This window comes from Bombyx mandarina, chromosome A1 (genome assembly GCF_030267445.1).
Source record: "Bombyx mandarina strain Sakado chromosome A1, ASM3026744v2".
Classification (NCBI taxonomy): Eukaryota; Metazoa; Arthropoda; class Insecta; order Lepidoptera; family Bombycidae; genus Bombyx; species Bombyx mandarina.
Genome location: NC_143234.1, coordinates 1528449 through 1540860, shown reverse-complemented (window position 1 = coordinate 1540860; position 12412 = coordinate 1528449). Strand labels below are relative to the sequence as shown.

The window sequence follows — 12412 nt, the reverse complement described above, 5'->3', positions numbered from 1 at the left end:
GTTGCAGTAACTGATGACTAAGGTTTGATGAAGATTGGCATAGACTATTAGCGTTAAGATCCTCTGAACCGGCCTCTCATATTTCAGGGCTACTTCGTATCCCTATTCAATCGCTTCGATTGCTTCATCATGGTCTGCTCTGTGGTGGAATTGGCGCTTACTTTAACAGAGACCATACCGCAGCTCGGTATTTCCGTGCTGAGGTGTGTCAGGCTACTAAGAGTCTTCAAGGTTACCAAGTTAGTATTTTTTATGATATATACATACATGCCACACTTTACTTAATACTTTAAATTAATGACGGGTGGGAATATCAATCGGGAACAAGTCACGCACGGTCCAAATTAGAATACCCTGTACTATGGACCAGAGATAGATATACATTTAAATATATATATAAATATATAGATAATAAACACCCAGGAAAAGATAAAAGAGACCTGTTCATTATGTAGGACGAATGTTTGACCGATTTGGGAATCGAACGCATGGCTCTCGGCGCAACAGTCAGGGATGTTACCTACCACCACCACCACCGGTTCAGTTAGTCAGGCTGTTGGTATACAGAAAAAGCTTTCGATACTTACAGCTGTCCATCTGGAAGGATTATTTTTGGCACCAAGCATGAGGACCATGTTCCATATGGACGCAATGGCAGATCGCTTTTTTGTTCCCTGTTCTTGTTTTAATTACGAAAAAAAGAATTCGTTTTTATAAATCCAGTTTCAATCTTGCGTGCTTTATGCTTTTGAGTATTACGGCATTGAAATATTTCAACTTTCAGATATTGGCGGTCTCTTTCTAATCTCGTAGCATCTCTGCTTAACTCCATCCAGTCCATCTTCTCCCTTCTTCTGCTGCTATTCTTGTTTATCGTGATCTTCGCTTTACTTGGGATGCAAGTGTTTGGCGGGAGATTCGACTACGCGCCGGAAGCTGAGAAAGAGAGGCATAACTTCGACTCTTTCTGGCAGGCAGTTCTGACCATGTTTCAGGTAAAAGTTTCATATTTTCAGAAAATTGGAGTCAAAGTTTGTTGGAGATTAATGAAACGAGAACGGACATCTTTGTTAAGTAATATATTTTTTTAATTTCTGTCGATATCGTCCCTATAGACTCTAAATTTTTAAAGGAACATCTGGCTTATATGTGACTTGGTATTTTTCAGATACTGACAGGCGAAGATTGGAATGTAGTCATGTATGAGGGGATCAAGGCATACGGAGGCGCCGGGACCCCGGGAATGCTGGCGTCTATATACTTCATCGTTATATTCATTTGCGGCAATTGTATCCTTTTAAGAAATCATCTATTTTAATATGCAAAAGCTAGCTTCATGCGGGGTTAGAAAGTAGTGCAGATTGTAATAGAAACTTATTATTTTAAGAGTTTACTAAAACGCATACGGCTGGTCAAAGATAGGCGAGTATAGGGCCCATCTGATAGTGAATGTTCGTCGTTGGCGGCCTCTCGACAACTTTCACGTTGCCTGCTTGTGAAGACTTAAGCCTCGTCTGATGAAGGATATGTCAGAATCTGCGCTTGGGATACTCATTGGAACGAAGTTCATTCCTAATCCCGATCCAATTCAAGAAATCCTTACATCAAAACTTATAGATATATTACTAAACGTATTCTTGGCCATCGCTGTCGACAACCTCGGCGACGCAGAGGAAATGGATGCAATCGAAAAACAGAAAGAGGTAATTAAAATGGCTTGAGAATCCTAGTTGGATGGGAAGATCTTTTGCCCTGTCTCAGTAGGCTGACAGTCCGAATATCACTATCACTATATAGTATAAAACAAAGTCGCTTTCTCTGTCCCTATATCCCTATGTATGCTTGAATCTTTAAAACTAGGCAACGGATTTTGATGCGTTTTTTTTTAATAGATATTTTAATAGATTTTTTAATATAGAGTAATTGAAGAGGAAAGTTTATATGTATAATAACATCCATTAAATAGTGGAGACATCAATAATAAATTACAGTTTCCGAAGTGAAGCGAGGGCGGGTCGCCGGTATGTAATAAAGATCTTTTCATAGGAGATTTTGAGCGCGTCTTTTAGAAGTTTTTCATGGAGAAAACATGATTTATTAATCAGGCATTCTATAGGTTTTGTTGTTTTTGATTACGGAATATAATAATTGGTAATGATGGCATAATGCTAACGTTGTTTTTATAGTTCGAGCAGTAAGCAGAACGGACATTAGGCCAGTTTGAACTATTTCATTCTTATATACATCATTTTCATTCAAATCATTGTTATGGGGCCAATTCGAGATTTCAATAATCTTTATTCTCTTCACGAATAGACGTTGTATATATAAATAGATAAATAGATATAGTGCATATTCGTTTGATTTGTTATAAGTTTTTACGTTTAGAGACAACTACAGTACCCGGCGATAAACATTGCACATCGACCTAGAGAAAGAGGCGGTTAATTTTTGCTTCGTAGAGCGTTATATCTGTCGCATATTACCTAATTGAGATTTAGTCTCCATAGATACCGGATCCTTAGTGTTTCGTCGCACACAGGTAACGCTCTACAATAAAAACAAAATTAGACGACTGTATCTTTCTAAGTATCGATGTTCAATATTTATTGCCTGGTACTGTATGTGATTATATTTTACTTAAAAGCGCCTTAAGTCTCAAGCAACCTTAATATTGTTTTTTTCTGTTGTAATTTTCAACCCGACTGTTGGAATTTCCAGATGGCAGAAAACGCTGAAGCCGGTAATGTGGTTCTCGATGAAGAAAGAGGAGAAACTGACGATGAGTATGTTAACGAGGAAGAAGGATATTCTAATGAAGGGTAAGATACAGGAATACAACAGACTGCTCCTACTTGAAACTTTATTGATGATGAAAACACATTGAAATTTATTTGTATTTATTTATATATTTATTACACTTCATGTAAAATTTACATTGGCGGACTTAATGCCTAAGGCATTCTCTACTAGTCAACCAATGGTAGTGCAGGGTAAATAGTGGTAGGTGCAATGAAATTTATATTAAGTCACAAATACATACACAAATGTATACATATACACAATCATATATACATATTATTATGGCAACAAGGTTGCGCGCATTTGTTATTACATACTTACAGACATATTATTATAATAGTTATATATAGTAGACATTTAATAATACTAAAATTTATCGTTAGAGATAAAGGATGAGTTGAGATTGAGTTCTATTAATATCAAATGATAATGGCGCATTTACTTTAGATTAGCATATAATACTTAAATTAGATTTGTGTAACACTTAGTGATGTTACTGTTTGGAATATTGATATTATCATTACAATGTTTAATGCAGCCAGCAATATAAGAAATACAAAAGAGTACCCAGGTAAGATCTAATATGTTATCCTAGTTAATAGTGGAGCTAATAAAATACGAATCGTGAAGTTAGTCGTCGTGGCCTAAAAGATAAGACGCCCGGTGCATTCATATCTAGCGATGCACCGGTGTTCGAATCCAGCAGGCGGGTACCAATTTTTGTAATGAAATAGGTACTGAGCAAATGTTCTCACGATTGACTTCCACGGTGAAGGAATAACATCGTGTAATAAAAATCAACCCCGCAAAATTGTAATTTGCGTAGTTACTGGTGTTAGGACCTCTTGTGAGTCCGCACGGGTAGGTACCACCACCTTGCCTATTTCTGCCGTGAAGCAGGAATGCGTTTCGGTTTGAAGGGTGGGGTAGCCGTTGTAACTATACTGAGATCTTAGAACTTATATTTCAAGGTGGGTGGCGCATTTACGTTGTAGATGTCTAAGGGCTCCAGTGACCACTTAACACCAGGTGGGCTGTGAGCTTGTCCACCCATATAAGCAATAAAAAAAACGTTAGTTTTTCAATATACCTAATTTAGTTTAATTATTTAAATAATTTTAATTTGAACGACAAACCAAATGTTATTATCGTCCAATTTTATATCTATAAATATTTAAATACAAAACAATTGATTTACCCTTTTCCTTTACCAAAGCACGAAAAATAATTGTTACGAATTAATTAAATAGGGATGCTATTGGGATTGGTTATATTTTTAGCTTAATAGTGCTATAAAAACATATATCAGGATTATCGAAGTACTAATTATAATCATTTTGTTTGCTCTTGGAATCAGGTCTGAGAATGAATGCGAAGAGACTGGTTCTGAAGAAGACGTGGAAGAACAGGAACAAGAGGAGAAAGAGAATCCTCAAGATATATTGGTCACTATTGACAAAAAACAAAATGGTAAATTCTATTTGCATTGAGCTCTTAAACATAACAACATTAAAGCCGCTGTTCATCTCGGGACATGCGATTGTAGACCTTATTATATGGTTATAACGATTGTCGTATAAATAGAATGGAGTGATTTCAAGTCTCGCTATAGTACATAGCTCGTCCTACCTAAGTAAATGTGCAAAATGTGGTAAAGTTGCGACAAAGCTTTTCGAAGCGTTGCTCCGACTTTGTTTGAGTTATGTTCATTATGTCTTCTTAATTAACGGGATGGTATCAAACATTTTCAGGAGACGTCAACAAAAAAGAATCAGAGCCCCATGTAACAATTTCGGCCCGACCTCGAAGGTTATCGGATGTGAACATCAAAACGCAAGAGAAGCCTATACCTGATGCCAGTAGCTTCTTTATACTCTCCAAGGATAATTGGTGAGAGCACACTTTTTTATAGCTTAAGTTAGGTTATGATTGTTTTCCTAAAATAACTTTCAAATCCTAATTTTGTCGCATTGGACAACTATGGTTTTTTATATCATCGAGACTTATATTCTATGTATCGAGGACGCTGTGGTTCATTTCACGCATGATGTTACAACTAATAAATCAGAAAATATATGGAGTAGGTACAAAAAGCACTGACCAGTTTGTGTTGTTAGCGATGAAATAAGGCAGTGAGACGTGGTCGCTCACAATGAACTTTAATAGGAAATTCAAAGTCAAAAGTGATCCAGATAGCAATGAAGAGATGGGTTGTGCTTGGAGGAGAACCATGAAAATCAACATGGCTGGAAAGATTACGAGGTCGAAGTAGTACTGCATGTTGCTCATAGTACAGATTGTGGCTTCTTCTTATCAGCCCACAGAAGTCCACTGCTGGACATAGACCTCCCTCAAGGTGGATTTTTGTGGCTATGACCACAAAAACCCTGAGTGGCGACGTGCACCGGAAGAAGCAGCGTCGTTGGGCTTCTCACAAGGTGGACCAACGACCTGTTGAGGGTCACGAGAATCCTTTCTAATTTTCCAGTAGTGGACGTCTATGGGCTGGTGATGATGGTGACGAATGTTTGGAATAATATACATTAAGATGAACAGCAAGATTAAAAAAAAATTAAATGAAACAAAGATTTATTTATCTCCTAAAATTATTGAACACGAAAAAGTCCAGTTGTTTGGCAACATTTTTATGCGTATGAAAAAAAAAAAACGATTTCAGTTTTCGAGTGGCCTGCTACAATATTCAAAAAAATTCCTGGTTCAAGAATCTTATTCTGATATGCATCTTGGCGTCTTCCGTCATGCTGGCTTTGGAAGACCCTGTTACCAGCAACTTGAATACTCCTACTGGGATAAATGAGGTACGCACGGAATCGTCAGATCTGTTAGACCATATTTGAATGTTGCAGAGACAAAATAAAATAATATGACCCTTCTTGGGCTTTAGGCGTTACTAGGTATTATGGTAGCAAGGTTTTCACTAATTTTCTACGTAGCACGGTCTTATCTATGTCTTTTTTTTATTGCTGGGTGGGTGGACGACCTCACAGCCCACCTGGTGTTAAATGGTTACTGGAGCCCATATACATCTACGACGTAAATGCGCCACCTACCTTAAGATATCAGTTCTAAGGTCTCAGTATAGTTGCGAAGAAGCAGCTGTCCAAATTTTAGAATAGAAGGAATGTTTTTTGAATTCCTGCAAAAGTGGAAACTGAAAACCTTCAATGCGTACGCCACTGTCCCTTGGGTCGTTAATGACCACACACAGCCATTTACGATGTAAGGTTGTGGAATTATGAATTGGTTATTGATAATAATTTGCTTGCTGAGTTCTACAGTTGCTTAGTAGCGACATACATGCCACGTGTAAGTCTTGTTGGCAAATAGATGGTAACAAGGTTGCGTGCATTTGTTATTACGGGCAATGGCAGTTTGTGTCAGTATGGATAATGTGCCTATATTCAGCACTGCGTGTCCTTTAAGACTTGGCCATGGATACGCACAGTGTAATTATTCCATTCTACTTTATAGGTTCTACGCAACGTGGATTACTTCTTCACGGCTGTGTTTACAATTGAGCTCCTATTGAAGCTCATTACATACGGTTTTATACTGCACAAAGATTCTTTCTGTCGTTCTGGATTCAACTTGCTTGATTTGCTGGTTGTGATCGTGTCCTTTATATCGTTGGATAGGTGAGATTTATCTTTTTTAAATAGAGTTACTCTATGATTATATTGACGTTAAATTTTAACTTTTTTTAATTTTTTTATTGCTTATATGAGTGGACGAACTCACAGCCCACCTGGTGTTAAGTGGTTACTGGAGCCCATAGACAACTACGACGTAAATGAGCCACCCACTTTGAGATATAAGTTCTAAGGTCTCAGTATAGTTACAACGGCAGCCCCACCCTTCAAATCGAAACGCATTACTGCTTCACGGCAAAAATAGGCAGGGTGGTGGTACCTACCCGTGCGGACTCACAAGAGGTCCTACCACCAGTAGACTTCCTATACACTTTCGATAGTCATTCGTGCTCGCCCCTCTGTATGGGTCTTAGCGTGGGCCTTGTTAATTAAAGTCTATTTTAATTACAGATCAAACAGCGTCAACTTCATTAAGATTTTGAGGGTCTTCCGCGTTTTAAGGCCGCTTCGTGCCATAAACAGAGCCAAAGGTCTGAAGGTCAGTATCTGAATGAGGCCGAAATTAATTTTGGAAAATTCGTTTACTACATAATTAAAGTTTTTCGATTATTATAATAAATAATGTAACGTTTATTTCGTGATCTGCATAAGGATGTTCGAATTTACACTAATTTATAATTGGATTTTAAATAATACAGTCGTTAAGAATAAACAGCTTAAAAAGCATTGTCAGATATGCTGGAACGTAATGTTTATTGTCCATTACAAATTAGACTAAAAACAACACAAAAATCTTTCGATCATTAGGTTTAATGTAGTGTAAAATTGTTTTCTTATACGATTTTGTTTTTTCTTGTAAATTTTAGCACGTAGTTCAATGCGTGATCGTTGCTATAAAGACAATCGGAAACATATTATTGGTGACAAATCTTCTACAATTCATGTTTGCCGTTATGGGAGTGCAAATGTTCAAGGTAGGGATGTAATGAAAAACAAAAAAAAAATATAATTATATTTATAAATATACATCATATATTTTTATATTAATTTTTCCACGACACCTTTGGGTTGATATTTTTTCGAAGTAAGTATTATTGAAACGAAAAATTGCAGTGCACTAAAACAAAATCATCTGATTTCGCTTCCATTTTGGCTTCGTTCGCAAGAATCATTTTTTTTTTACACACTAACCGATATTCTTTTTCGCTTGAACTCGTGGGTCCAAAAAATTGTCGTCAGGCATGCCCATGCATCGGTTGGCCCAAAGGTGTTGCGTTTTTGGATTTTTTGGACTCAATTATGTGGCTTTTGTGTTTGTTTTGACCCCCTACCTGAACATTACACTCGGGTTAAGGCACGAGGTACAAAATTCACGGATTTTTTTGTTTTTTTTTTTCCGTTTGTATGTTCAAGTCAGTCATGGACGCTGACTCTGTGTTTTGGAAGTGATTGAAGCAGTGAAAGAAATAATGACGTGATTGATACTTCTTTTGACGCTATGAGCATTAAGTACCTAACCCATGAATCAGCTCGCTGAGTTTCTCGCCGGATCTTCTCAGCGGGTCGCGATTTCGATCCGGTGGTAGATATATTCGCTAAGCAACTGCTCTTGAGTTGTTAGGCGCTCGGGCAGCTGTTAACAAATCCCACCCCTCCTGGCTGAGCCTTTGCTCGCCCTCCTGTCCTGGTGAAACTGGAAAGGCCTCAGGGCCAACAGTAAACTCTGGATCATAAAAAAAGCATTAAGTAGCTGTTTACTTAGCGTTACTTAAGCGGTAAATCGATAGGGGAAATATAATATACAATTGAATCATATAGTAACCTAGTAGTTTTGCCAAATTTATTCTGTATTCTACATTAGAAGCGTCAAAGCAAGTGGATATCACCGATTTAATCAAATTTTATTTATTTTCGTTCACCTAACGCACTGTACGTAGGCTTGAAGTTTGGTTTTTGTTAATTTGCGTTTTTTTCTTTTTTTTTTCTTGTTTTTGTTATCTTTCTCCAAACAACGTGATCGAAATGTTTACGGCCCATCAAAAAACCACGTAACAAAACCTACACGCAAATTTGGTAACGTTGAAATTTGTTTCCGCTTCGCGCAGTACGTTGTCAAGTGTATATACGCTTCAATAAAGTCCATTGGGAACATACTGATTATAAATCACATGCTTCAATTCATGTTCGCCGTTGTCGGCATACAGTTGTTTAAGGTGATCTGTTTGTTTGTTGTTTGTTTTAACTTTGTTGTTTGTCTGTTGTTGTTTGTGCTTACTGGACGGGGTCAGGTGATTTTTTTTTTCACTTCCCTTTCTTATTTCGAATAAGGATTATTGTTTATCGCTGTTTATGTAGTAAGTATTATTTATTATTAGTTGATACGGATGAATGGTATTAATTGGTCACTGGGACTCATAATTTGACGTCAGCGTTGCTGCTAGATGATGCAATGTTTCAAACAATTTTTTATAGCCGCATTTGGGGAGAGACATATTGTCGCAGCGTACGAACGATAAAATTGAGGCAACAAACAATAATCTTAAATTTATTTCAGCATCTAAAACTGAAATCACGGTTCAAATGCAAAATTTGGCGCTGTTGTCTGAATCATGCATGAAATTGAAAAGTTTATTAATATTTTCTGAAGAAATTTTAATTGTGTTTTCTTTGGACGATCGCTTTTATGGTTAGGTATTGCTTGAGTTCACAAAAATAGATATTGTCGGGTGAAAGATTATTTGCTTTAAAGGACATTTCGCTAAATATGGAACAGTTTTTTTTTATTGCCTAGATGTGTGGAGCTCACAGACCACCTGGTGTTAAGTGGTTACTGGAACCCATAGACATCTACAACGTAAATGCGCCACACACCTTGAGATATAAGTTCTAAGGTCTCAGTATAGTCAGTTGTCTTGTAATTAAAGGTCCGTTTTGTTTGGTATTACTACAACAATTCCATTTGTTTTTAATCGAACCTCAATTAAGTTTGCACCACTTCAAAGAGCTAATGAAGATTATTTGTCATGATATTTTTTTCCAAATTTTAAGCTTTAAATGGTGCAGTCGCGATATAAGCAAAACTACGAAATATTTGAATGATTCGAAATTTGGCCGTTGTAAATTGTAGACTGCGGAAAGAAACGATAAGAAGCGGCAGTTCTGCGGTAAAGGAAGGATGCACAGTGCCTTATGTAGTCCTTACTGCAGGCTCGCAACAATTTCAATTATTTTCGCAATAATTCAACAGAGACAAGGAGCGCGCGCGCGGTATTTCAGCCATTTTTTGCTTGAGTCGATGTCGCCACACGATCTCGCTCGCACGCGTCGGTAGTTAAAGTGCGGGAGAGGGATGGGACAGGATTTGCAAAAACCAAATTAATGTTGCTATCTTCCGAAACCAAAAACTATCAGTTGTAAACCAGCGCAACCAAATGGCTCTACTTTAAAATTTAATAAATGTCCCTTAAACCAAATATCCTTTCACCCCTCGATAATTATGTGCAAACCAATTAATACGCTGCCCATATCTACGTTATGGGAACACGCCAGAAAGAACTTTGATAAGTTGATGCTTATCAAATTATTCTGATTTCAGGGTAGATTTTTTAAATGTACAGATATTACGAAGGACAATGAAAATGATTGCCAGTGAGTTGTTTGAATGTTTTATTTTTGTATTTAATACGTAATACTTAGGTTTATATCAACCCATAGACATGGGTCGCGTTTCCGACCCGGTGGTAGATTCTGCGAAGCACTGCTCTTGCTAGGTAGGGCCTGTGTTAGCATCGCCTCCTGTTTTGAGCCTCGAGAGCTCATAAAGGCAGACGAGCATACGGCCCACTTGAAGGTGAGTGGTTACCGTCGCTCATAGACATCAGCAATGCCAGGGGCAGAGCCAAGCTGCTGTCTACCGCTTAATACTCTCCAAAAGCCTCGTTTGAAGAACGACATGTCATAGTGCTCGGGAAACACAGTTTAGGAGAGCTCATTCCAAAGACGGTTGGTTCTGAGTCCTAAAGCCAAAACGACAATGTCAATAAACAATATATCGTCACTATATTTTGAAACCGTTGCAATTCTCCTAAATTTACTAGGGGTCTGCCTTCGATTAGCGGTCTGTCTCTGCGAAGGATATCTGGAGTTCGGGATCTTCGTGTAATGGGGCCATTGAAGAAATCATTTGCGTTTATTATTATTCCAGTGGCACGTATCTCATTTACGAGAACGGCGAGGCCATAACGAACGATCGTTTGTGGCTGCGCAACAAATTCAACTTCGACGACGTCCTCAACGGTATGCTGACTCTTTTCACCGTCTCCACGTACGAGGGATGGCCGGCGTGAGTTAGTTTAATTAATTTCAACTCATACCTTAAGCTGATTGATAAAACAACGCCAACGCTGCTGTCCTTTTTGAGGTCTGAAGTTCATATTGTACGGCTGCCCTATCTTTTGAGCAGGAAAGTGTGCTATACGGCAGGAATCCAAAGGACGACAGTGACGGCCGCAAAATTGAAAAAGGCTCTGTTTCTGATTATCTATATCTTATCATACTTTTCAATTTGTAGCTCTTTTTCTCCATACCGGTGTAGCTGTTTTTTTATCTCTTCTTTCCACCTTTTTCTGTGCTTTCTTCTTTCTATTTGCTTTACGAGGAAACCACATAGGCTTTTGATCATTTTCCAATCTCATTTCTAATCATTTGACCTATCCGGTTACATTTATATTTAATTTATTTACTGTATATGTAACATAGTAACTTTTGTCTTTTGTCTTATATGACAATTGAGGGACGCTTACTGGGTGCTGAACAAGAAAAAGTATTTTGCTGTCATAATTAGATGCGAGGGAAGTTTAACGAATGTCTATTGCTTCAAGCCCGAACGCATAATTTTTTTGCGAAATAGTTAATTCGGTTGTACAATCATGCCATTCAAATGTCCCTTATAACAAATATAAAGCAAATTATTATTTAAATTTGCTTAGATTGGTCTTTGCCATGAAAACACGTCACACTCAATACTATTTCATTTCTATGTTCAATAAATGTGACTACAGTTTTTTAATTGCTTTCTAAAGAGCGGATCCAAGAGCTCATAATACTCCTTATTCTAACTATAGGTCAGTTAGCCATCGTGAAATACAGCTTAGAGAACGTAATTGGGCTGCAGCCTAATTTTTGGCAAATAGTGTAATTGTTTACAACACATTCTATGCAGATAACAGAGCGCCGACTAGATTAAATAATTAATTTAACAATAATTAAAAATTAAGAATTAGGAAAAGCCGTGTAGAGATTTGTAGACCAGTTTCCTCAATAGCTTCAATTTAGTGAGTGATTTATTTATTTATTTATTTATTTATTTATTAAGTTGCACCAACAAAGTGATCATCAATACAAAACATTGACAAATTGACAAAAGTTCATGGCTGATGTCACCTCAATTATAGGTGCAATCGACAGTGCATTAACATCAAAAATAAAAAAAATATACAGCTAAGATTTGAATACATTTCATTCATTGCTTATGATTAATTTAATTGGGAGATGATCCGCGACAGATTTTTCCTGTAAGTAGTGAGACAATCAGAAAAAACATCTATTTCACTTAAAATAAGTTCAGCGCAATCGGACGACTCCGAAGGAACATTGACGGAGACCGCGCTACCGTGGACATTATTGTAGTCCCAAAGGATTCTGTTTAAGGGAGAGTAAGCACCTAAATTCGAGTGATCACTCTTCATTACATAAGAATTCTTCGCAGACGAAGATGACCGTGAAAAATTATGTCGCTTGTCATTATATAGCGTTATGAAACTCAAATTTCGTTTTTTTAGTCTACTCTCCACATCAATGGATTCTAATAAAGAGAATCACGGACCTATAGAAAATTCAAGGCCGTTCGTCGCGTTCTTCTATATCAGCTACATCATTGTCATTGCCTTTTTTATGGTAAGGATTTCAAAAAAACTATAATATTACTACTTTTATTACTA

General features: G+C 37.3%; 1 protein-coding gene across 6 annotated transcripts in view; it reads left to right on the top strand.

Moving 5' to 3' along the window:
* LOC114239650 (muscle calcium channel subunit alpha-1) overlaps positions 1 to 12412 on the top strand; it is a 70097-nt gene that overhangs the window by 38381 nt on the left and 19304 nt on the right. For 3 of the 6 annotated variants that reach the window (XR_016325716.1, XM_089739913.1, XM_089739911.1), the window contains exons 13-27: positions 88 to 239; positions 785 to 995; positions 1169 to 1289; positions 1618 to 1703; positions 2722 to 2822; positions 3341 to 3373; positions 4160 to 4272; positions 4554 to 4692; positions 5480 to 5621; positions 6295 to 6458; positions 6864 to 6951; positions 7280 to 7387; positions 10009 to 10061; positions 10618 to 10755; positions 12254 to 12368. Coding sequence is in view for 5 of the 6 variants with exons in the window: in XM_089739913.1 (XP_089596039.1) it covers positions 88 to 239; positions 785 to 995; positions 1169 to 1289; positions 1618 to 1703; positions 2722 to 2822; positions 3341 to 3373; positions 4160 to 4272; positions 4554 to 4692; positions 5480 to 5621; positions 6295 to 6458; positions 6864 to 6951; positions 7280 to 7387; positions 10009 to 10061; positions 10618 to 10755; positions 12254 to 12368 (1764 nt within the window). In the remaining variant the exon portion in view is untranslated. Of the gene's footprint in view, positions 1 to 87; positions 240 to 784; positions 996 to 1168; positions 1290 to 1617; positions 1704 to 2721; positions 2823 to 3340; positions 3374 to 4159; positions 4273 to 4553; positions 4693 to 5479; positions 5622 to 6294; positions 6459 to 6863; positions 6952 to 7279; positions 7388 to 8518; positions 8627 to 10008; positions 10062 to 10617; positions 10756 to 12253; positions 12369 to 12412 lie in introns of all 6 variants that reach the window. The other 3 variants (XM_089739912.1, XM_028169955.2, XM_089739914.1) reach the window with 3 other exon arrangements.